This window comes from Schistocerca gregaria, chromosome 6 (assembly GCF_023897955.1).
Source record: "Schistocerca gregaria isolate iqSchGreg1 chromosome 6, iqSchGreg1.2, whole genome shotgun sequence".
Classification (NCBI taxonomy): domain Eukaryota; kingdom Metazoa; phylum Arthropoda; class Insecta; order Orthoptera; family Acrididae; genus Schistocerca; species Schistocerca gregaria.
The window spans coordinates 154,368,310-154,395,106 of record NC_064925.1 but is presented as its reverse complement, the minus strand read 5'-3'; the positions used below and the strand labels follow the sequence as shown (position 1 = coordinate 154,395,106).

General features: G+C 45.5%; 1 protein-coding gene across 1 annotated transcript in view; it reads right to left on the bottom strand.

Annotated features, from left to right (window-relative positions):
- The window catches only part of LOC126278227 (aminoacylase-1-like), a 113,664-nt gene that overhangs the window by 27,768 nt on the left and 59,099 nt on the right, over positions 1 to 26,797 (bottom strand). The window contains exon 5 of the mRNA XM_049978207.1: positions 15,030 to 15,217. Within this exon, the coding sequence (XP_049834164.1) occupies positions 15,030 to 15,217 (188 nt within the window). The remainder of the gene's footprint in view (positions 1 to 15,029; positions 15,218 to 26,797) is intronic.

Below are 26,797 nucleotides of genomic sequence, written 5' to 3'. Positions count from 1 at the left end.
TTCAATTGGGCATACGTGCTTCTGTAACTTTACTTAATTGTGCTACGCCTGTCAAAATCTAGCACGCCCCTCACTGCTTACATTGGGCAGGAATTCTCAGTACTTGGCCAGTGTAGTTTACCTGCCACATACAAATCTCACACTATGACAGTGATATTTACTGTGTTGTAATGAAGAGACAGTGAAAATAATTTTGGCTTGGATTTGTTTGGGTTGCTTGGCCTTAGCATCCAAACCAAGGTAAGTTCAGCAACTGCTTTTAGCACGAAAGACGGTGAAGATAGTTTTCTTAAGGTATTTCCGGAACTCTTTTCTGATGGAGTTGGAAAAGCTATAAATTTTGTAGCGCATTTTACCATGCAAAACAGTGCACAGCCTACGTTTTTCCTGGCTCAGCCCGTTCCCATTGCTTTGCGAGACAAAGTAGCCACTGAATTAAAAGAACTGCAGTGCACTGGTGTAATTGCTCCCATAAAAACCAGTCAGTGGGCAAGTGTATTGGTTTTGCTGCCTACGCCTTCTGGTCACATTAGTATTTGAATTCACTACAAAACTACAGTCAACTCACAGATAATAATTCAAACTTATCCATTGACTCGCTCTGAGGAACTTATGGACAGGCTTGGCGCAGGCCGTTAATTTTCTAAGATTGATTTGCGTGATACGTATTTGCAAATACCACTAGAGGAAGAATCACAGAAAGAGTTCGTTTTTAATACACACTTAGGCCTGATCAAGTACTTGCTTTTACCCTACGTCAGTACCTCCGTACCCGCCATTTTTCAACGTTGCTTGAACCAACTGACTGCTCAAGTGCCGTTCTGTTCGAACAACCTTCACGATATTGTCGCCTCAGGTCGTTCGCCAAAGGAAAACATTACCAACTTGCGTACTCTTTTTGAGTGTTGTCAGATGCAAGACTCCAGTCTCTTCCCTAAAGGTGTGACTTTTTTCAGACGGAACTACAGTACTTGGGTCATGTGATAAACCCCTTCCTATCTCACTTGCTTTCAATCCGTGACCTGCCTGTTCCTCGCAATGTATCTGAACTGCAGTCACTGCTAGGAAAGTTGACATACTACGTTCGTTTAATTCCGGAAGCTTCACAGATCGCGGCCACATTGTATCGCCTTCTTCGGAAAAATATGCCTTTCGTGTGAATCAAAGAATGTCCGACGCATTTCAAATGCCCGAGACAGGATTCGAACCTGCGTCTGTAGCGGTCGCGCGGTTCCAGACTGTAGCGCCTAGAACCGCTCTTGGCCATCCCGACCAGCGACGCACTTCAGTAACACAAAAATGCTTTCTTCAGTGACAGATGTTGAGTACATTTTGATCCTGCCACACCAGTGGTTTTGCAAGTTGACGCTTCGTCTTGAGGAATAGGCGCTGTGCTTTTCCACAGAACTGATGCACAAAAAAGACCTATTGCTTTTGCCTCTGAGTTGTTAACTCAAACTGAGTGCAATTATTCACAAATTGAAAAAGACGCACTCGTAATTGTGTATGGTGTGACAAAATACCATCACTATCTGTTTGGTCGCAAATTCTATTTATTGACAGATCAGAAGCCTTTGTACTCCTTGTTTCATCCGTCAAAGACGGTTCGTATATATACTGCACAAAACTTGCAACGAGGGGTTTTGCTTCTACACCAGTATCAGTATGAAATTGTGTAGAGACGTACGGCAAAGCATGGCAATGCTGACGCCATTTCTCGTCTTCCGATCGGCCTGACTCTGATTTTGATTTCTCTGACACACCTTCTTGCAAAACTGATGCACAGACTCTGAACTGCTGCAGTCTTTTCCACTGAATTACAGAAAAATTGCACAGGCCACAGAAGCGGACCCTGATTTGAAGATTTTGTAGCATTGCATTCTTAGGTCTTGGTCTCGCTCACTAAACAGTGTTCAGAACTCAGTAGTACACCGATACTTTGTTCGTCGGCATAATCTTTCAGTGCAACAAGGTGTGATCTTAGTACAGTCTGATAGTGGACTGTCGCGTGTGCTCATTTCCATAATGTTGCAAAAGAATGTGTTACAACTGCTTCACGAAGGTCATTCGGGAATTGGTCGCACTAAGCGGATAGCGCGCCGGCACTGTACTTGGCAGGGCATGTACTCTCACATTGAACAGCGTCAAAGGCGGCCGCTGTGACCGAGCGTTTCAAGGCACTTCAGACCGGAACCGTGCTGCTACTGTCGCAGTTTCGAATCGTCCCTCGGGCATGGATGAGTGTGGCGTCCTTAGGTTAGTTAGGTTTAAATAGTTCTATGTCTAGGGGACTGATGACCTCAAATGTTAAGTCCCATAGTGCTCAGAGCGATTTGAACCATTTTGGACACCGTCGAAGTGTTGCGCATGCGCGGACAACCAATAAGCTCCGCCGCAGGCATCCGCAACTTCGCCTAAGAATCAATCTCCATGGCAGCGAGTGAACATTGACCTTTCTGGAACACTCGTGGGCCTATTGTAGTAGACTCTTTCATCAAGTTTCCGTTTGCGGTGCATATTAACTCTACCCCCCCCCCCCCAGACAAACGTGTGGTTCCTGAAGAGGGGCAGCAGCCTTTTCAGTAGTTGCAGGGGCAACAGTCTGGATGATTGACTGATCTGGCCTTGCAACATTAACCAAAACGGCGTTGCTGTGCTGGTACTGCGAACGGCTGAAAGCAAGGGGAAACTACAGCCGTAATTTTTCCCGAGGACATGCAGCTTTACTGTATGATTAAATGATGATGGCATCCTCTTGGGTAAAATATTCCGGAGGTAAAATAGTCCCCCATTCGGATCTCCGGGCGGGGACTACTCAGGAGGATGTCGTTATCAGGAGAAAGAAAACTGGCGTTCTACGGATCGGAGCGTGGAATGTCAGATCCCTTAATCGGGCAGGTAGGTTAGAAAATTTAAAAAGGGAAATGGATAGGTTAAAGTTAGATATAGTGGGAATTAGTGAAGTTCGGTGGCAGGAGGAACAAGACTTCTGGTCAGGTGATTACAGGGTTATAAACACAAAATCAAATAGGGGTAATGCAGGAGTAGGTTTAATAATGAATAGGAAAATAGGAATGCGGGTAAGCTACTACAAACAGCATAGTGAACGCATTATTGTGGCCAAGATAGATACGAAGCCCACACCTACTACAGTAGTACAAGTTTATATGCCAACTAGCTCTGCAGATGACGAAGAAATTGAAGAAATGTACGATGAAATAAAAGAAATTATTCAGATAGTGAAGGGAGACGAAAATTTAATAGTAATGGGTGACTGGAATTCGAGTGTAGGAAAAGGGAGAGAAGGAAACATAGTAAGTGAATATGGATTGGGGCTAAGAAATGAAAGAGGAAGCCGCCTAGTAGAATTTTGTACAGAGCACAACTTAGTCATAGGTAACACTTGGTTTAAGAATCATGAAAGAAGGTTGTATACGTGGAAGAACCCTGGAGATACTAAAAGGTATCAGATAGATTATATAATGGTAAGACAGAGATTTAGAAACCAGGTTTTAAATTGTAAGACATTTCCAGGGGCAGATGTGGACTCTGACCACAATCTATTGGTTATGACCTGTAGGTTAAAACTGAAGAAACTGCAAAAATGTGGGAAATTAAGGAGATGGGACCTGGATAAACTGAAAGAACCAGAGGTTGTACAGAGTTTCAGGGAGAGCATAAGGGAACAATTGACAGGAATAGGGGAAAGAAATACAGTAGAAGAAGAATGGGTAGCTCTGAGGGATGAAGTAGTGAAGGCAGCAGAGGATAAAGTAGGTAAAAAGACGAGGGCTGCTAGAAATCCTTGGGTAACAGAAGAAATATTGAATTTAATTGATGAAAGGAGAAAATATAAAAATGCAGTAAATGAAGCAGGCAAAAAGGAATACAAACGTCTCAAAAATGAGATCGAGAGGAAGTGCAAAATGGCTAAACAGGGATGGCTAGAGGATAAATGTAAGGATGTAGAGGCTTATCTCACTAGGGGTAAGATAGATACTGCCTACAGGAAAATTAAAGAGACCTTTGGAGAGAAGAGAACCACGTGTATGAATATCAAGAGCTCAGATGGCAACCCAGTTCTAAGCAAAGAAGGGAAGGCAGAAAGGTGGAAGGAGTATATAGAAGGTTTATACAAGGGTGATGTACTTGAGGACAATATTATGGAAATGGAAGAGGATGTAGATGAAGACGAAATGGGTGATACGATATTGCGTGAAGAGTTTGACAGAGCACTGAAAGACCTGAGTCGGAACAAGGCCCCCGGAGTAGACAACATTCCATTTGAACTACTGACGGCCTTGGGAGAGCCAGTCATGACAAAACTCTACCAGCTGGTGAGCAAGATGTATGAGACAGGCGAAATACCCTCAGACTTCAAGAAGAATATAATAATTCCAATCCCAAAGAAAGCAGGTGCTGACAGATGTGAAAATTACCGAACTATCAGTTTAATAAGTCACAGCTGCAAAATACTAACGCGAATTCTTTACAGACGAATGGAAAAACTGATAGATGCGGACCTCGGGGAGGATCAGTTTGGATTCCGTCGAAATGTTGGAACACGTGAGGCAATACTGACCTTACGACTTATCTTAGAAGAAAGATTAAGAAAAGACAAACCTACGTTTCTAGCATTTGTAGACATAGAGAAAGCTTTTGACAATGTTGACTGGAATACTCTTTTTCAAATTCTAAAGGTGGCAGGGGTAAAATACAGGGAGCGAAAGGCTATTTACAATTTGTACAGAAACCAGATGGCAGTCATAAGAGTCGAGGGGCATGAAAGGGAAGCAGTGGTTGGGAAAGGAGTGAGACAGGGTTGTAGCCTCTCCCCGATGTTATTCAGTCTGTATATTGAGCAAGCAGTAAAGGAAACAAAAGAAAAATTTGGAGTAGGTATTAAAATTCATGGAGACGAAGTAAAAACTTTGAGGTTCGCCGACGACATTCTAATTCTGTCACAGACGGCAAAGGACTTGGAAGAGCAGTTGAACGGAATGGACAGTGTCTTGAAAGGAGGATATAAGATGAACATCAACAAAAGCAAAACGAGGATAATGGAATGTAGTCCAATTAAATCGGGTGATGCTGAGGGAATTAGATTAGGAAATGAGACACTTAAAGTAGTAAAGGAGTTTTGCTATTTAGGAAGTAAAATAACTGATGATGGTCGAAGTAGAGAGGATATAAAATGTAGACTGGCAATGGCAAGGAAAGCGTTTCTGAAGAAGAGAAATTTGTTAACATCGAATATAGATTTAAGTGTCAGGAAGTCATTTCTGAAAATATTTGTTTGGAGTGTAGCCATGTATGGAAGTGAAACATGTACGATAACTAGTTTGGACAAGAAGAGAATAGAAGCTTTCGAAATGTGGTGCTACAGAAGAATACTGAAGATAAGGTGGATAGATCACGTAACTAATGAGGAGGTATTGAATAGGATTGGGGAGAAGAGAAGTTTGTGGCACAACTTGACTAGAAGAAGGGATCGGTTGGTAGGACATGTTTTGAGGCATCAAGGGATCACAAATTTAGCATTGGAGGGCAGTGTGGAGGGTAAAAATCGTAGAGGGAGACCGAGAGATGAGTACACTAAGCAGATTCAGAAGGATGTAGGTTGCAGTAGGTACTGGGAGATGAAGCAGCTTGCACAGGATAGAGTAGCATGGAGAGCTGCATCAAACCAGTCTCAGGACTGAAGACCACAACAACAACAACATTAACTCTACCACGTCATGTATCACCAATCAGGTGTTGTCCTCAATTTTTTGCATGGAAGGATTGCCTGAAGTCATTGTTACGGACAAAGGACCTCAGTTGACGTCACATGACTGAACAGTTTTGTGAACGGAATGGCATTCGTCATCTAACAAGTGGTCCGTTTCACCCTCCAGGTCAACGGGGGAGCAGAACGCTTCGTATGCAACTTTCAACAACGAATGGCCAAACTTCGCGCCTCCCACGCACAGGAACAATCGCTGCAGTTCTTTCTCGCCTTCTAAGACTCCCACTCACGCGACGGACCATCACCGGCGGAGCTTTTCCGTGGTCGCAGCTATCGGACGCTTCTTCACTTCCTCCACTTACCGTAACATCCGGCGCCGCCGATGCTCCGCAAGTACAGCTTTGCACTGCATGAGCTTGTTCCTTACAGGGTTTCTGGCCGACGTCAGCCCTGGGAACGAGGCGAGATCCAGAAAACGTTTGGCGCACATGTGCATCTAAATGCAGTACCACGGTCTCTCGGAGCCCCCGGCCTTCTCAGCCGCCTGCTGGTGCTGCCAAGGCACCTCAAGACGTCGCGCCCTCGCCACCTCCGTCGCCGCTCTCCAAACTGATGGGCCTGGACCAGCCATCGCTGTCGCCATCGCCATCGCCGTCGCCGTCGCTGCAGGAAATGGCCTCAGGACTGGACGTGTATCCTGAGCAGTATTTTCGGGAGGACGTTCCTCTGCTCTCGCAAGCCAGATGGCAGGATACGGCTGGGTGTACGCCGTCCTCCACATCTGTGCCTCCTGGCATATTTCTACGTCCAGAAGGGGGAGGGCAGAGGGAGGGGGGAGGGGAAGGAATTTGCGCGCTTACGCCTTCACCAGCACACCGGTCGGCACTATCAAACATTTTATAGCAGGCGCTGAACCAAGCGGACAGATGACAAGAGAAGACCAAGACACACTCACAGGCCACGCTCCTTGGGCTTATAGGCCGCCGCCGACGACGACTGCGCTGTCTCAATCTCAGTACGTCGCATCAGGACTCAGTTCACATTGCACCTTGACACGTCACACTGTGCTCTAGTCTCCCACAGTGACATTGTCGTCTCGCACCTTAGTTACCTGTGAGGGAACGTTAGTCGCTGCGTATGGTTGTGATTCAAGAATCAGTACATATTATTTCATTGCTGTTGACCACCGAACTTCAGACGGGACATCACTGAAGTAAAGTACTCAATTGGTTCCTGTCACAAATCGTAATATACTCCTGGAAATGGAAAAAAGAACACATTGACACCGGTGTGTAAGACCCACCATACTTGCTCCGGACACTGCGAGAGGGCTGTCCAAGCAATGATCACACGCACGGCACAGTGGACACACCAGGAACCGCGGTGTTGGCCGTCGAATGGCGCTAGCTGCGCAGCATTTGTGCACCGCCCCCGTCAGTGTCAGCCAGTTTGCCGTGGCATACGGAGCTCCATCGCAGTCTTTAACACTGGTAGCATGCCGCGACAGAGTGGACGTGAACCGTATATGCAGCTGACGGACTTTGAGTGAGGGCGTATAGTGGGCATGCGGTAGGCCGGGTGGACATACCACCGAATTGCTCAACACGTGGGGCGTGAGGTCTCCACAGTACATCATTGTCGTCGCCAGTGGTCGGCGGAAGGTGCACGTGCCCGTCGACCTGGGACCGGACCGCAGCGACGCACGGATGCACGCCAAGACCGTAGGATCCTACGCAGTGCCGTAGGGGACCGCACTGCCATTTTCCAGCAAATTAGGGACACTGTTGCTCCTGGGGTATCGGCTAGGACCATTCGCAACCGTCTGCATGAAGCTGGGCTACGGACCCGCACACCGTTAGGCCGTCTTCCGCTCACGCCCCAACATCGTGCAGCCCGCCTCCAGTGGTTTCGCGACAGGCGTGAATGGAGGGACGAATGGAGACGTGTCGTCTTCAGCGATGAGAGTCGCTTCTGCCTTGGTGCCAATGATGGTCGTATGCGTGTTTGGCGCCGTGCAGGTGAGCGCCACAATCAGGACTGCATACGACCGAGGCACACAGGACCAACACCCGGCATCATGGTGTGGGGAGCGATCTCCTACACTGGCCGTACACCTCTGGTGATCGTCGAGGGGACACTGAATAGTGCACGGTACATCCAAACCGTCATCGAACCCATCGTTCTACCATTCCTAGACCGGCAAGGGAACTTACTGTTCCAACAGGACAATGCACGTCTTCATGTATCCTGTGCCACCCAACGTGCTCTAGAAGGTGTAAGTCAACTACCCTGGCCAGCAAGATCTCCGGATCTGTCCCCAATTGAGCATGTTTGGGACTGGATGAAGCGTCGTCTCACGCGGTCTGCACGTCCAGCACGAACGCTGGTCCAACTGAGGCGCCAGGTGGAAATGGCATGGCAAGCCGTTCCACAGGACTACATCCAGCATCTCTACGATCGTCTCCATGGGAGAATAGCAGCCTGCATTGCTGCGAAAGGTGGATATACACTGTACTAGTGCCGACATTGTGCATGCTCTGTTGCCTGTGTCTATGTGCCTGTGGTTCTGTCAGTGTGATCATGTGATGTATCTGACCCCAGGAATGTGTCAATAAAGTTTCCCCTTCCTGGGACAATGAATTCACGGTGTTCTTATTTCAATTTCCAGGAGTGTATATCCACGTGGGCACCCACCTATCACACTACCCTTTTCTCATCCAGTAAGGAACTAAAATGTTACAAGAAGGCATAGACAGAAGACATTTCTTGTGTTCAGTCACAGTAAAGTTCATTAACAATCCTCTTCTTTTGCAGTCATTTCAAGATATATCTTATCATTCATTATATTAAGGCACTACAGAATGCCACGTTGCACCACATTTTATCTCTCTTTACGATCCACAAATACACCCAGGCGTACCAGAAATCAAATATTGAATTCCGATCACTACTATTTATTGAGCGTCTCAAGAATTTTATATCTCTAATGTTCTGTGCTGCCATATATCAGAGTTATTCTAGAAATACTTAATCTTCGTTTTGTTAAGTAAATTCATTGTAATAACTTACAGCAGTGACTGCATTAAATACACAACGAAAGCATCAAACAAAATAGAATTATTAAAACCCTATATATCAGGAAAATTATCAGAACCATTGATATGTCGCTTAAAAAACTATGCGTACAAAATTTTAGAGTGTTTATAGGGGATAAGAAAAACACTATTTTGTGTAACAAGCATGGCACAGTTGCACCCTTTTCCCGACAGAATCCACGAACCTTCTGACACTAGTGACGTTCAAAAGGCCATGTGATGAATATTGTTTTAAAGATGTTGCTTAAAATGTCATTTGTTTACACTATTACACAACTGACATCTACGTGCTAATTATTGTCTAACACACTAAAAACAATTATGTGTTTCACGAATAATATAAGCAACATGCGATCGCGCATTATCTTGCTGAAATGTAGGATTTCGTATGGATCGAATGAAGGGTAGAGCCACGGGTCGTAACACATCTGAATTGTAACGTCCACTGTTCAAAGTGCTGTCAGTGCGGACAAGAGGTGACCGAGACGTGTAACCAGTGGCACCCCATACCATCATGCCGGGTGATACGCCAGTATGGCGATGACGAATACAGGCTTGGTTGTGCGTTCACCGCGATGTCGCCAAACACGGATGCGACCATCATGATCCTGTAAACAGAAACTGGATTCATCCGAAAAAATGACGTTTTGCCATTCGTGCATCCAGGTTCATCGTTGAGTGCACCATCGCAGGCGCTCCTGTCTGTGATGCAGCGTCAAGGGTAACTGCAGCCATGGTCTCCGAGCTGATAGTCCATGCTGCTGCAAACGTCGTCGAACTGTTCGTGCAGATGGTTGTTGTCTTGCCAACGTCCCCATCTGTTGACTCAGGATCGAAACGTGGCTGCACGATCCGTTCCAGCCATGCGGATTTGATGCCTGTCATTTTCAATGCTAGTGATACGAGGCCGTTGAGATCCAGCACGGCGTTCCGAATTACCCTCTGAACCCACTGATTACATATTCTGCTAACAGTCATTGGTTCGTGACCAACGCGAGCAGCAATGTCGCGATCCGATAAACCGCTGTCGCCATAGGCTACAATCGGAACTTTATCAAAGTCGGAAACGTGATGGTACGCATTTCTCCTCCTTACACGAGGCATTACAGCAACGTTTCACCAAGCAACGCCGGTCAACTGCTGTTTGTGTATGAGAAATTGGTTGGAAACTTTCCTCTTGTCAGCACGTTGTAGGCGTCGCCACCGGCACCAACCTAGTGTGAATGCTCTGAAAAGCTAATCATTTGCATATCACAGCATCTTCTTCCTGTCGGTTAAATTTCGCGTTTGTAGCACGTCATGCTCGTGGTGTAGCAATTTAATGGCCACTAGTGTATATCAGTGTCTCTCGTGCGACGAACTCTGTAGGGCTATCTCACCCCCCCCCCCCCCCCCCCCCCTACAAACTACGCGCTGCGGAAAGTCCTCAGCTGGAGGTTTTGTACCCTCTGATACCTGAATGGATGGAAACCCCCTTTCGCGCATTAACATTGGAGTCATTTAGTTTCTTGGTTATGGGTAGTGTGCGGTTGGCGGGGTTATGTTCAGTTTGCAGTAACACAGCTTCCTCAAACTGAACAGTTCGCACACTGTGAGGTAAACCGATTCTTAGTCGGTCTGATTCTGTTTCAGTAGATGACTATGAAGTCTTTGAAATGTGAAATAATTTGGTGACCATATGCCTGGAAATAGTTGTGTATAGAGGCCCCTCGCTGCTCGGCTGATGCGTCGTGAGTCCCCGGATATAAAGTGCACATCAACTAACTTAGCTAAAATGTATTCAGGCATCAAAAGCCTGTAAACATCCGTACGAACTTCCATATGAGCACAACATAAACAATAATAATGTATTGATCTAATGAATGATCTCCCTGAATCTAATGATCTCCCTGGAGACGTACGAGTCTCAACTTAATCTTCAATAAGGGTAGAAGCTAATGTACGAGTAAACCGAAAATTGGGCCTGGAGAAAAATGAGCTGAATGTGTGAACTGAAATTAGTGTCAGGGATAGCATTGAACTCCGAAAGTCTGTGCAGCTGTGGTAGCTGCAGTGCAGCGGCGGTGCAGCATTTATCACGTTTGCCTTGTCTGCAGGAGCCTTAGGATCAAATCCCTGCCTGGGTACAAATTTTAATTCATTATTTTAGCTTTTATCCTTATCATATAATAAAGTAATTCGATACTTTCAGCTGTAATGAAAACGTACGCTTCTTTTCAAATGTAACTGTATTGCAAATCAGATATCAGTGCTACAGTTATGCACACGAAGACGTCAAAGCCAGTCCATAATTGAACCATTAAAGAACCCCAACCGGGGTGACATCTGTATCACGTAATACAAGCAATTATTTTTATCTCCTGTAATGACTCAACAAATATGTAATTTCTTCACATCCCAGATATAAATATACTGCCCGATACGCAGTACAACTCAACTGGTTATAAGAATACTGACTGGTCGCAAAACCCTACCACCATTCTAACTGTCCAATAAAGGTAAGCCCCCAAAATGGATGGAGGAGTCGAGATAACACTTAACGGGCTGGGAGGTCACGTGAAATTTCTTCAGTGATTTCAAAATCGAACAAATTTACAAATAATCTGACAATATAAGCAAACTTACCACTATAACACGCCAACCAAAAAAGATGTTTAAATGTGTGTGAAATCTTGTGGAACTTAACTGCTGAGGTCATCAGTCCCTAAGCTTACACACTACTTAACCTAAATTATCCTAAGGGCAAAGACACACACCCATGCCCGAGGGAGGACTCGAACCTCTGCCGGGACAAGCCGTACAGTCCATGACAGTAGCGCCCCAGACCGCTCGGCTAATCCCGCGCGGCACACAGCAACCCATCTATACTGGATGTATGCAGTGATTCGACAGTGAATGGTACAGTAAAGCCATTGAATTCTCTTCTGAGGCAACCTGGCAACAATTATTGTAAGTGGTCCTTGAGATCCTCGATACTTGCACTGGGACAAAGCTGATGTTCTATCTGGTCCCACACATGTTCTACTGATGACAGATCCGGGTAATTGCAGGCCGTGGGAGCGCCTTGCATGACGCAGACAGTGAACAGAGACCCATTTCTAGCATGGCGAGAATTGTCCTGTTGAAAAATGGCACCACGATACTGCCTCATGATGTCCGAGACTTAGCGCTGTGCCGTCAGAGTTGTCCCGTTCGCTACCAGCAGCAGTTTTAAGTCATACCCGCTTGCTCCTCATATCGTGACGCCAGGAATAACATCGTTGTAGTTCTCCAAAGTATCATAAGAATGAGAGATCTCTCCAAGCTGCCGTAACACTCCCCAACCGTGGTCATTAGGGGTAGCACAAAACCGCAATTCATCGCTGAACACAATGCGTCGGCATAAAAATTTGAATACCATGGACACCGCATACAGCAACAGTATAAGTGGTATGAAATTTACCACGTACTAGAACATGTCGATTAGCGTTTCAGCTCATACTCCCGTCGTAGGTGGGTGTAACATCATCTGCAATCTGAATATAGGGAAAGGTCATGCTGATATCGTATTTCAGAATTGGATGTTTATAAGACCATCACGTCGGCTCATGGAGGAGGCAGAAATGTTTACCAGGACACAAAGGAATTAAAGACAGGATCCTGATATATTATGAAAGGAGTTTATCGTTCCACTGTGCTTTTTCTCGTGCTGATGAGGTATCTAAGACTGTTATGTATCTACGTGAGCGACTGATTCAGAAGGGTCTACTCAAGGCCATGCATGATATCAGCGAAACCCCCGCGAGTAACGATCGAGAGGGCAGGAATTTTGTTGGCCTCATCTGCCATCTTTTATTCGCAATTACACAAGCATACAGTGGTCGTACGACGACGGTATCCAGTAACACGCACTGTTAGAACTGCGGTCGTTGTTTTGGCTGGCACTGACACAGCAGTAGAGGGATTCGCATCGACAGAAGAGCACTCAATGACAACAGGTCCCGGTTATAGCTACAGCATCGCGATACACGTGTCTGTACACGAAGGCTCCGAGGAGAACGAACGTTACCAAGCTGCATTTGGCACACTAGACCGGCACCTGGCATGATGGTATGGGTGCTTTTGGTTATCAGCAGTTCAACTGACGAAGTTTTAAGGGCGGATACCAATGGTAAGGGATAGCCTCTTCGATTAGTAAAAGTCCTCGGTCCAGGAATCAAACCCAGCCACCTTTTGAATTTTGAATAATAATCATCAATTTTGGCGGCCGAGGACTTACGCCATAAGAAGTCACTTAGTCACACCTCGTTCTATCAACGGCCTTGTAAAGATGGCGGAGGAAAGGACAGAGATTCAGGCCAGTCTCTTGCCCTTGCGGTGCGGAACTGCCCATAAGATGTAATAATAAAAATGATCAATGGCATGATGCAGAAGACAATGGAAACCACTGCAGTATAGACACCTAATATGAATGCACAGCACATGTGGCATGTAGTTGAAAAAAAATTTCATGGTGATCTGTCCATCTGTCCGTTAGCAAAAGATTACGGGTTAGTCCCCCAGTCAGTCTTGGGAGGAGGGGACTGCCAAGAGAGAGAGGACCATGGAAGACGATTTAAAATATAACAGAAGGATACCGTTGTACAAGTCGGTTCGTGGATTGTCCGAAGTTTGAACGTGGCAGGGAAGCTAGACAACCTGGAAACGGAAATGGTAAGACTCAATCTAGGTATAGTGGTAGTTAGTGAAGAGAAATGGAAAAGAAGGTAAAGATTTCTGGTCAGAGGAGTATACGCAGAAAATGCTATAATGGGAGTAGGATTCGTTATGAATAGGATGATCAGTTAGAGAGTATGTTACTGCGAACACTTCAGTGATATAGTTTATAGAGATGGGGTCCCTCCACGCCCGCACCAACTTGGTGACCAGACAAAAGGTCTACTGTCACTTCCGTCAACATGTTAGTTACCTAATAGGTGGGTTACAGGATGCTAGGCTGTGATGTTATTCGTGCGTCTGGTTAAGACTGCGTATTAATACGGTCCATCTGGTGATAGATAGCGGACGAAACGCGAATGAAGGCAGCAATTTGAAGATTAGAGGGAAAAATGTGCCAAGCCTCGTGCCTTGGGAAACAAACCTCTGCGACAGTGGCATGAGTAGTAAGAGCAGTGGTGGCTTATTAACTGCGATAGTCCATGCAAGGTTGGATTTGTTAGTATGGGTATCATGCATCATCACCGTGGCAAGCGATGGCAATGTATCCCGGTTTGCTGCAGCCGCTGCATTCCTGGAACAATCAAGATCGTTATATGGTAGTCGGAGACCGGCCATAGGTCATCGCACTGTGTGGGGGGTGTGTGGAGCTTGTCTGCATGCAGTGTACGGTACAGCTTCCCTGTGTGGTGCCAGTTATTCGGCAAGTGTGTTTCAGCTTGATATCCAGTAATGGCGTCTGATTAACAGGGGTTTACCTCTACCGTTGTGTTAGCGTGTATTTGGACATTCATGTTAGGTCCTTACAAGTATGTCTTTTGGTCTTTTGTGTTTCCATCTATGGTTGTGGTCGTAGTTCCCCAGATTCAGAATAAACGGGTTCTGCCAATGTCTGGAGTTTCTGTATAGTCTTATGGTGAGCTTGTGGATTACCTCCGTGACAGAGTCAAGTCGGTATTCCCGGTGAAGGTCCGCGATGCGTGTGGATCGTGGAGCATTGCTTATGATTTTGAGTACTTTGTTTTGTATGAGCTGCAGACGGCGAAGGCGTGTGGGCGCTGCATGTGATATTGTTGTTCTCACCAGAAACGGTAGCAAAGCAACACCGACAACAGTAGTTACGGTAGACATGAGGACGGCGCAAGCTGAAGATGAGGAGGCAGAAAAAGTATGTGATGATATTGAACGGGTAATTCCGTACGTGAGCGGAGATCAAAATCTATTAGTCATTGGGGACTCGAATACGGTTGTAGGAGAAAGAGTAGAAGAAAAGATTACTGGAGAATACGGTCTTCGTGCTAGGAACGAGAGAGGAGGAAGAGTAATTGAGTTCTGCAATAAATTTCAGGTAGTAACAACGAATGCTATGTTCAAGAAACGCAACAGTTGGAGGTATACTTGGAAAATCCTTAGAGATACGTGAAGATTTCAGAGATTGCAGACTGGACAGAGTATTTCTAGGAAAGAGACCTGAATTCCCGGTTTGACGCCGTCTCCGTGGGCTTCCGTACCTCAACCATGGTGAGGTTGACGCTGGTGACGTCGCCCATCCAGAGCCCGGGATCCCGCTGCAGCGTGTCCAGCTGCTCCTGCCGGAAGTCCATGAAGCGGTCCAGCACGACGCGCAGCTTCTCTCCAGGCGTTCCAGGAATCAGTCTGGCGCCGTGGCCCGTGAAGCCCCGGCAGGTCACACGAGGGCCTGCAGTGCAAGAGTGTAACATACATTGGCCAGGATGCGGTTCCGAAATAACTGTGTGTAATCTTTGAATTTTGGGGAAATATAATTGCGTATGAGTATGAGTGCCCTCAGGCGGAAAGCATTGTCGATATTATTGGTCGACCATGAATGCGCGAATATAACGAATGTAACGTTATGGAACGCATAGCATTCTGGAGAAAATAGGTAAGAGGCTGGCTGGTTATTTTAGAAAGTGAACTTACTTGCAGACGATCTTAGCTTTGCACTGTTTAATGGATATACAATTATAGTAAGAATAATTAGTTTTTCAGTCTGTACTGACAGTAGAAGTAAAATTGCAGTAATTAAAAGGGAGAATTAATGAACTGCCAATGAAATAACTTGCAACACGCTGTGCACAATATTTTGCTAACCAGACATTTATATAACAAAAATTCCAATGAAAAATATTTGTGAGCATTGTATCAGTATATTTTGGTTGTGACTATATACAAGCTGTCTGATTTAGTCTCAACCTAAAGGTGCGATTAGAGGTCAACGACAGCCCAAATGCACTACCGGCCATTAAAATTGCTACACCACGAAAATGACTTGCTACAGTCGCGACACCTAACTGACAGGAAGAATATGCTGTGATATGCAAATGATTACCTTTTCAGAGCATTCACACAAGGTTGGCGCCGGTGGCGGCACATAGAAAGTGGAGCCGGTGGCGACACCTACAACGTGCTGACATGAGGAAAGTTTCCAACCGATTTCTCATACACAAACAGCAGTTGACCGGCGTTGTCTGGTGAAACGTTGTTGTGATGCCTCGTGTAAGGAGGAGAAATGCGTCCACCACGTTTCCGACTTTGATAAAGGTCAGATTATAACCTATCGCGATTCCGATGAATCGTATCGCGACATTGCTGCTCGCGTTGATCGAGATCCAATGAATGTTACCAGAATATGGAATCGGTTGGTTGAGGAGGGTAATACGGAACGCCGTAGTGGATCCCAACGGCCTCGTACCACTAGCAGTCGAGATGACAGGCGTCTTATCCCCATGGCTGTAACGGATCGTGCAGCCACGTCTCGATCCCTGAGTCAACAGATGGGGACGTTTGCGAGACGACAACCATCTGCACGAACAGTTCGACGACGTTTGCAGCAGCATGGCATATCAGCTCGGACACCATGGCTTCGGTTACCCTCGACGCTGCATCACAGGCAGGAGCGCCTGCGATGGTGTACTCAACAACGAACCTGGGTGCACGAATGTCAAAACGTCATTTTTTCGGATGAACCCAGGTTCTGTTTACTGCATCATGATGGTCGCATCCATGTTTGGCGACATCGCAGTGAACGCACATTGGAAGCGTGGATTCGTCGTCGCCATAATGGCGCATCACCTGGAGTGATGGTATGGGGTGCCACTGGTTACACGTCTCCGTCACCTATTGTTCGCGTTGACAGCACTTTGAACCGTGGAAGTTGCATTTCAGATATGTTATGACCCGTGGCTCTACCCTTCATTCGATCCCTGCGAAACCCCACATTTCAGGAGGATAATGCACGACCGCATGTTGCAGGTCCTGGACGGGCCTTTCTGGATACAGAAAATGTTCGACTGGTGCCCTGGCCAGCAAATTCTCCAGATCTCTCACCAATTGAAAACGTCTGGTAAATGGTGGCATAGTAATTGGCTCGCCACAATACGCCAGTCACTACTCTTGATGAACAGTGGTATCGTGTTGAAGCTGCATGGGCAGCTGTACCTGTACGCGGCATCCAAGCTCTGTTTGACGCAATGCCCAGGCGTATCATGTCCGTTATTACGGCCAGAGGTGGTGGTTATGGGTACTGAGTTCTCAGTATCTATGCACCCAAATTGCGTGGAAATATAATCACATATCAGTTCTAGTATATTTGTCCAATGAATACCCGTTTATCTTCAGCATTTATTCTAGGTGTAGCAAATTTAATGGCCAGTAGTGTAATACTGCCAAAAAAAGTTTCGAAAACCTATGGCTCCCCGAATACTTTACATTACGAGTGAGTACATGAACACCTTATAACAGTCCCGGAGGATCCAAAGGCAGACGTGCACTTGAGAACAAACGCATTACGACGGGTTCCACACTACCACCGTCATGTAAAGGCAGGCTCAGCACGTCTCCCCACCAGTGCCCGCAAACGCTAAAAGTTCCAGATGCGTTCCGAATGCGTTGACAGCCAACCACAAAGCGCTCCGGTAGTTTATCGAGGCTATTAAGAGAGCTGGAGTACCGCAAAGCTATTAAATATCAATACCCTTAAGAATCCACTGGGTTAAACTCGGGTACAAGAGGCTGTTATAGTGACTATCCACGACCGATGCACTTGTTGAACATTCGTGCTATGTATTCCCGAACAGCAACATGAAAGTGTTCTGGTGCACCATTGTGCATACACTATATATGTATCCTTTCACGACAAGAAGCATTAAACCAGTAGTCCTGTTGCAGGTAATGAAGTTACGGTTGCGAGTACATCTTATCGCGGAAATCATTGGTTCCCAGAACTATGTTTATTGGGATTATTAGCTTTCTTCATTGGCCTCTAACACCTTGTACAATCTGACAGTGCTCCCAAGCGAACGGAAACAGACAATGATTAATGCAGTCTGTGACTGTTTTCAGTACATGTTCTGTTATCTTGCTGTGAAGTATAATCTTAAAAGACGTTATTTTATATTTTGTGAAGTTGATCGTAAAAATTAAAGGAGACGTCTCAATCGAGACGGAAACGTGAACGCGACCAGATAGAAATGAGACGAGATACTGGCGGAATTTAAAGCTGTGAAGATGGGTAGCTCAGACGGTAGAGCACTTGTCCGCGAGAGGCAAAGGTCCCGAGTCCGATTCTCGGTCCGGCACACAGTTTTAATTTGTCACGAAGTTTCGAGACCAGATGGAATCTGTGCTGCAGATCAACGACTGTTGGTCTTGTAGAACAGTCAGCGTGATTGTGACTTTATGCAGTTTTCCACGCTTATTTAGACAAATCTTCATCCCAGAAAACACTACACAGAAAACGCTAACATACTGTAACACATAATACAAAATTTACACAATTCACAGATGGAGGATGTACACGATTTCCATCCCTTATGTGACAATGTGGCAACCGAAAGGGGTTCGGGTCACAACGTTAAAATAAATTTGCCACATCATGAGGAAATCGGATTGCTTACACGGGCATAAACAGTGAGACAGAGAGAACAAATTTTCAAAATAGTGAGCAAAGGCTAACAAGTTGGAAGAAAAAACTGAACATAGCACAACAATGTCGTATCAGTCAAATCACTTATTTACCAACACGAGTGACATTTTGTATTAAAGGATGATAGAAATCTAAGGAGCAAAAGAGCCCTTTGCAAGTCGTAGCTAGCTTTGATCATAAGTATATATAAGAGTGATGCTGAATGTTAATATATTTACGTAAATAAAAGTATTATATTCTCAATAACCTTCAAATAGTGAGCTACACCCTTATTTTTTATACACTCCTGGAAATGGAAAAAAGAACACATTGACACCGGTGTGTCAGACCCACCATACTTGCTCCGGACACTGCGAGAGGGCTGTACAAGCAATGATCACACACATGGCACAGTGGACACACCAGGAACCGCGGTGTTCGCCGTCGAATGGCGCTAGCTGCGCAGCATTTGTGCACCGCCGCCGTCAGTGTCAGCCAGTTTGCCGTGGCATACGGAGCTCCATCGCAGTCTTTAACACTGGTAGCATGCCGCAACAGCGTGGACGTGAACCGTATGTGCAGTTGACGGACTTTGAGCGAGGGCATATAGTGGGCATGCGGGAGGCCGGGTGGACGTATCGCCGAATTTCTCAACACGTGGGGCGTGAGGTCTCAACAGTACATCGATGTTGTCGCCAGTGGTCGGCAGAAGGTGCACGTGCCCGTCGACCTGGGGCCGGACCGCAGCGACGCACGGATGCACGCCAAGGCCGTAGGATCCTACGCAGTGCCGTAGGGGACCGCACCGCCACTTCCCAGCAAATTAGGGACACTGTTGCTCCTGGGGTATCGGCGAGGACCATTCGCAACCATCTCCATGAAGCTGGGCTACGGTCCCGCACACCGTTAGGCCGTCTTCCGCTCACGCCCCAACATCGTGCAGCCCGCCTCCAGTGGTGTCGCAGCAGGCGTGAATGGAGGGACGAATGGAGATGTGTCGTCTTCAGCGATGAGAGTCGCTACTGCCTTGGTGCCAATGATGGTCGTATGCGTGTTTGGCGCCGTGCAGGTGAGCGCCACAATCAGGACTGCATACGACCGAGGCACACAGGGCCAACACCCGGCATCATGGTGTGGGGTGCGATCTCCTACACTGGCCGTACACCTCTGGTGATCGTCGAGGGGACACTGAATAGTGCACGGTACATCCAAACCGTCATCGAACCCATCGTTCTACCATTCCTAGACCGGCAAGGGAACTTGCTGTTCCAACAGGACAATGCACGTCCGCATGTATCCCGTGCCACCCAACGTGCTCTAGAAGGTGTAAGTCAACTACCCTGGCCAGCAAGATCTCCGGATGTGTCCCCCATTGAGCATGTTTGGGACTGGATGAAGCGTCGTGTCACGCGGTCTGCACGTCCAGCACGAACGCTGGTCCAACTGAGGCGCCAGGTGGAAATGGCATGGCAAGCTGTTCCACAGGACTACATCCAGCATCTCTACGATCGTCTCCATGGGAGAATAGCAGCCTGCATTGCTGCGAAAGGTGGATATACACTGTACTAGTGCTGACATTGTGCATGCTCTGTTGCCTATGTCTATGTGCCTGTGGTTCTGTCAGTGTGATCATGTGATGTATCTGACCCCAGGAATGTGTCAATAAAGTTTCCCCTTCCTGGGACAATGAATTCACGGTGTTCTTATTTCAATTTCCAGGAGTGTACATAAGTTCAGAGATACTACTGTCACTGCTGTAAATCGACTGTCGCTCTCATAACACAAAGTTTCCTCTCATTCTGTAACTATCCGCAAATGAACATCCAGTCCACCCACAAATGTCCACCTTACACGCAGTTGATACCAAACCTGGAGTTTGTTGGTGTAAGGTCCAGGACGATCCCTCCTTAACGAGTAGGGAAAATGTAGGAATCTAAAAGTGTTGGCCAGAGATGTCCTGGAGGTGTAGAGCGACTGGTCAGACTGGCCAAAACCTGTTAAGTGCCAGTGTATTGGTGGGTCGTCTGTAGGAAGGGAGAAATAGTGCGACGCTACGGTCCTCGAAACACTCATGTTTCTGTATTGAGAGCGATTTCTCAATCAGATTGTTGGAGCGCCGATCCCATGGCGCCCGTGGCTACTCTCGGCAAGCTCCTGCAGACTCGAACCCAGAGTCTTGAGTCGTGCCTGGGTAGCACAGTTGGTGGAGCAGTTGCCCGCGAAAGGCAACAGGTCTCAGTACGGCATACAGTTTTAATCTGCCAGGAAGTTCCATATCAGTTCACACTCCGCTGCAGAGTGAAGATCTCATTCTGGAAGCTCCTACATGTCCGTTTTTCTCATTTGGAGTGTTGCTTGTATGTATGTACTTATTATGCTGCTAGTATTCGCTACTTCTGTGTTGAGCAATTCACCGGTACGTCCACCCGGCCTCCCGCATGCCCACTATACGCCCTCGCTCAAAGTCCGTCAACTGCACATACGGTTCACGTCCACGCTGTCGCGGCATGCTACCAGTGTTAAAGACTGTGATGGAGCTCCGTATGCCACGGCAAACTGGCTGACACTGATGGCGGCGGTGCACAAATGCTGCGCAGCTAGCTCCATTCGACAGCCAACACCGCGGTTCCTGGTGTGTCCGCTGTGCCGTGCGTGTGATCATTGCTTGTACAGCCCTCTCGCAGTGTCCGGAGCAAGTATGGTGGGTCTGACACACCGGTGTCAATGTGTTCTTTTTTCCATTTCCAGGAGTGTATCTTTGGCTCAGCAGTGAAATGGAGAGTAGTTGAGCATTGGACGTGGAATAAACTGGCAGAAGTTTTAACGTAGTGCCTATTAGAGGAGGATATTGCTGAAAGAATTTGTGAGGCATAATTACTGTTATGGAAGGACTTACGGAGAGAGCATTTACGGGAAAGAGAAACTGACTTTTCGTTATGGTTATGTTTACAAGGTAATAATTTTTGCTTCCATGTGCAGATAACATTAGCATTTCTAGCTACAGAACAGTCCACCTCCCCACCTCAGTTCAGGTCATTTCTGTTTAATTCATTTCAATTTGCATAATCGTAATACTATTGCCTTGTAAGATTGTTGTAAATAAATTAATATTTCTGGTTTTCTGTCAGTTTTGTATCCTTCTGAAATAATAATTGTCTTTATAATGAACGGATTAGTATTTTCATTTCAATGAAGAAGTTTTTTTAGTATGAGGAAATAATCCCAAACGTCCTCCCTGCAGTTTAGTTTTACTGTCGCATATTTTAGCCGGTGCGATTTCTTCATGCTGTGCTGCTACTGAATATGCTGTAGTTTTTAGGACAGATTCTCTTCATATTTTTTTGGTTCTGTCGTGTCTCATCTCAGGTTTCCATTTCCCGAATTCTAAGCACTTTCTTTTTCAATTCAGATTTTTGATGGGTCAGGAAACAGTGTGTTTTTCATACGGTTGCTTCGTAATTTTAGTGTTTCAGTTGTTTTGGGAAGTGCACAGTTTGGCTTTGGTAGTGGTTTTTGAATTACAGTTTTGATTTAATTTCTCGCACAGTGCACGCCATTTAGTTTTGCCTTTGTGTAAATGTGCGCTGAGACACGCTGTTTGAAATAGTAATTCCTGTTCAACCTTTCCGTAACAGAGGACAGCATATTCAGTTATGAGTAGAAAAGCAGGCAAACATTTTAATGCTCATGAGCGAACGAACGATCGAGTCAGAGCAAATAACTTTCAACCTTTCAGCTGAAAGCTAAATGTCACCTCCACTCTTATTAGGGCCAGCTAAGACAGTACTTTACGTCACTTGGCCCCGCACTCAGTCCCTTTGAGTGGGGACTGCTATGGTAGCACATTGACCTGTGTAAACCCCCTGCCGTTCCAGTTCTCAGGAGCAGGTATCAATTTTGCTGCCTCAGTTAGGACGTGCCTTTGCGTGGCTACCTTCAAAGTATAAGTGGTGGACGGAGTTACCAGTTAATACTATGGAATGAATCTTCTCCCCTGGGACAGTCCAGAGTGTCTGCAATTTGCAAGGCTCCAGTGTTACTGTTTAGCTCCGGCAACATAAACCCTAACAATTGTGCCCACACTCTGCATTGTGGCGCTGATTTCCTATGTTGACGTGCCCTTGATGGCTCTCAACATCTTCAGCGTAACAAGTACAAGTCATTACGTCATTAATATGTAACAACTCCCCCATGGGAGAAACTGGTTGACAAAAACCATCAATACATTAGTACAAACAATGAAAAGTCTCTTTCAGGTCAACTTTAAGGTCAATCATTGGTTTTTGGAAAATTTGGTCAGCAAGTTAAGAATTTGATTGCTTCACAAAAACCTGCTGCATCGAGCGCCTTAGAAATACATAAGTATATTACTGAAGAATTACTTGATAGGATTCAAGATCCTCTATCTGATGGAAACAATGGAAAGATATTTATCCACAACTCTATAAAATAATTCTGAAACAACTGTGTATCACTGCCACCTCTCTGCCATGTGAGAGGATTTTTTCCAAGATGCGCCAAATAATTAATGAAGCTTGAAAAATTGTCCCAAATAATATTTCTTGGTCACAGTTTACAATAATTGAGTTATACGTGCCTGTGGACGTGTTTATATATGTTTACAGGAAACATTGCTGAGTCGATATGTAATTTCTTGGCTAGCTAATAATTGCAATTATTTAAAAATGTTGATTGAAGGAAACTTTTTAAAAAAGTAAGAATAGTTAAAAAAGAATTTAGTATTGTAGGTTCCTTTCAGATTACGCTGATACTACAGCTCCCTACTTAGCACTCATATACAACCGCTCGCTCACCGATAGATCTGTACCTACAGATTGGAAAATTGCGCAGGTCGCACCAGTGTTCAAGAAGGGTAGTAGGAGTAATCCATTTAACTACAGATCTATGTCATTGACGTCGGTTTGCAGTAGGGTATTGGAGCCTATAATGTATTCAAACATTATGAATCACCTCGAAGGGAACGATCTATTGACACGTAATCAGCATGGCTTCAGAAAACATCGCTCTTGTGCAACGCAGCTAGCTCTTTATTCGGACGAAGTAATGGCCGCTATCGACAGGGGATCTCAAGTTGATTCCGTATTTCTAGATTTCCGGAAAGCTTTTGACACCGTTCCTCACAAGCGACTTCTAATCAAGCTGCGGAGCTATGGGGTATCGTCTCAGTTGTGCGACTGGATTCGTGATTTCCTGTCTGGAAGGTCGCAGTTCGTAGTAATAGACGGCAAATCATCGAGTAAAACAAGTGATATCAGGTGTTCCCCAGGGAAGCGTCCTGGGACCTCTGCTGTTCCTGATCTATATAAATGACCTAGGTGACAATCTGAGCAGTTCTCTTAGATTGTTCGCAGATGATGCTGTAATTTACCGTCTAGTAAGGTCATCCGAAGACCAGTATCAGTTGCAAAGCGATTTAGAAAAGATTGATGTATGGTGTGTCAGGTGGCAGTTGACGCTAAATAACGAAAAGTGTGAGATGATCCACATGAGTTCCAAAAGAAATCCGTTGGAATTCAATTACTCGATAAATAGTAAAATTCTCAAGGCTGTCAAATCAACTAAGTACCTGGGTGTTAAAATTACGAACAACTTCAGTTGGAAGGACCATATAGATAATATTGTCGGGAAGGCGAGGCAAAGGTTGCGTTTCATTGGCAGGACACTAAAGAGACAGCTTACACTACACTCGTTCGTCCTCTGTTAGAATATTGCTGCGTGGTGTGGGATCCTTACCAGGTGGAATTGACGGAGGACATCGAAAGGGTGCAAAAAAGGGACAGCTCGTTTTGTATTATCACGTTATAGGGGAGAGAGTGTGGCAGATATGATACACGAGTTGGGATGGAAGTCATTATAGCAAAGACGTTTTTCGTCGCGGCGAGACCTTTTTACGAAATTTCAGTCACCAACTTTCTCTTCCGAATGCGAAAATATTTTGTTGAGCCCAACCTACATAGGTAGGAATGATCATCACAATAAAATAAGAGAAATCAGAGCTCGAACAGAAAGGTTTAGGTGTTCGTTTTGCCCGCTCGCTGTTCGGGAGTGGAGTAGTAGAGAGATAGTATGATTGTGGTTCGATGAACCCACTGCCAAGCACTTAAATGTGAATTGCAGAGTAGTCATGTAGATGTCATGTAGATGTAGATGTAGAAATAAATAGAAAAAATACTAATGTGATTAGCGTGACATGTATAGTAATTTATGACTGATTTTATAATGGATCAAAGTGTAATTCTCTGGTAATAAAACACAACTTTATCACAGTTGACATCCTCTTATTCTTTTAAAAAACAGTACTATCTGTTAATATGTCATTGGCCGCATATTATATAACTCCTGTGTAACACAACTGCAATCCTTCTCGGTCAGAGAACATTCACTTCACAGATACCCTCTGTCTGACCAGCTTTAGTCCAAGTGGACACGGACACTGGATGCATGTCTGCTGAGCTGGATGCAGATCTGGACCCGACTCCTTTATAATCTTGGACTTATACATCTCTACTTTCTAAGCGCCTCCCCTGTGTGCTTGCGCATTGTTCTTCTATCTCCGTACGCTGCTTAATGGACGTACCGCCGATCTACTGGGTTCCTTTGCCGTAATCAACTACTACACCATGCTTCTTAAAGAAGTCTCTACAAACTAAACCGGCAGAGGGAGTATCCAATTCTCCTCGTACCAGGTGAAACCTACATTTTATTCTTGATTCCGTATCTATTCCAAAATCTAAAACTAACATGCCATACATATCTATGGCTGAACTTGTGACACCTTTAATCATCGTACTTTCTTCAGGTCTATTCTCGACCTGGTTTTGCAGATACTTCATACTGAACCAACTAATTTGTGTTACATTATGTAGAAGCAATTTTAATGGACTTTCTGAGTTTTACAAACTCATTTTTAATTTCACACTCCACTATGATACTTTTCCCAATTCAGCACAAGGCGACTGTTATCCTATGCTTTCCTTTAGTTTCCCTGCTTGTTATTTTTCACAGAATACCGTGCATTTTCAGTGAACTCTCTATGTGCCCTGGCCTGTGACATGAAAATCAGAGAACTGGATTTGCTTTCTTATAACAACCTCTATGTCGCAATAAATTGTAACTTTCGCCGCTGACTATTTTCGAGCCTCTGACTCCCGACAAGCTTGAGACGATCCTACTTTGAAAATTCTTTTCTTGCGTTAAATGCCCTGATTCACCACAAGTTTTACACTTAACATTACTTCTGTAATCCTTAGACGACTGCAGCTCCTCTTCCACGTGAGAAACAATTAGGGTGAACACCCCCCATCCAACACTGATGTCGTTTATCACCAAATCCTTTTGCCTTGTTTCATTTAACTGTCGACTCGTCCATCAAAGCGACCTCAGCAGCTTCAGTCAGCGCGATGTTTTTGCCCCTTCCATGCACAGTAGTCTGTACGCACTGATCATACATGCTCTGAATGAATACTACTCGCCTTAATTTTCCTACTAAATGGAAATACCCTGCCCCGTCCTGGGACATCTTCACAAAATTGATGTTGAAGTGTATCTACTTTGCTGTACCAATCGGTAATTGATGCTCTCTTTGACTGCCTACTAGAAAACATATCACAAGCATGGTAATAGAAAATTTGTTTACACACACAATTTTCCAACAAAGTATTTCTGTGGAAATCCAGTCGCCCTTGAGCAGTTTCTTATATGCAGGACCCTGAATAAGAGGTTCTTGCGAATTTTAACATATTGGATGGCCTACTTCATGTACTAATTCAAAAGCTATTTCCATATTACTAATAAATTCATTTAATGTGACTCTTCAAGCTTCCCCGGTGGATGTGTTGTAAATAGTCTCACGGGTTTGCCGAAGGATCCGGTTTCGCAGATTTCACAATATTTCCTCGGAGCAGCTGTCCCACATCTTCATGCGGTCCAACCTTGCTGATGGCTAGGTACGACTGACGGTATCCGCGCACCGACTCCCTGTTTCTAGAACACGCGCGCCATGAGTTCGCAGGCGCGGAGATAGCGCATGCGCAATGATTTGCAGACAGATGGTGCGATATTCAAACTCCCTCTGCCGAAAATCGGAGGCCGGCTCTCCTGCGTTTCCCTGTACGCTGCGTTTGCCAACAGTGCGGCTAGGTGTTACTCACCAACGGCCGTACTAGACCAGTGTTACGACGGGCCTGTTATCGAAGAATCTTGGTTTTCGCGTCGTGATTTAATAGCAGGCAGTGCAGGGTTCCAGGCTGTGCTCAGTTGAAATCCCGTATCCTTGTTGATGAGATTATCGGCTGTACGGATATATATTGCTTCCTTAATGCCGCAGTCCCAGAA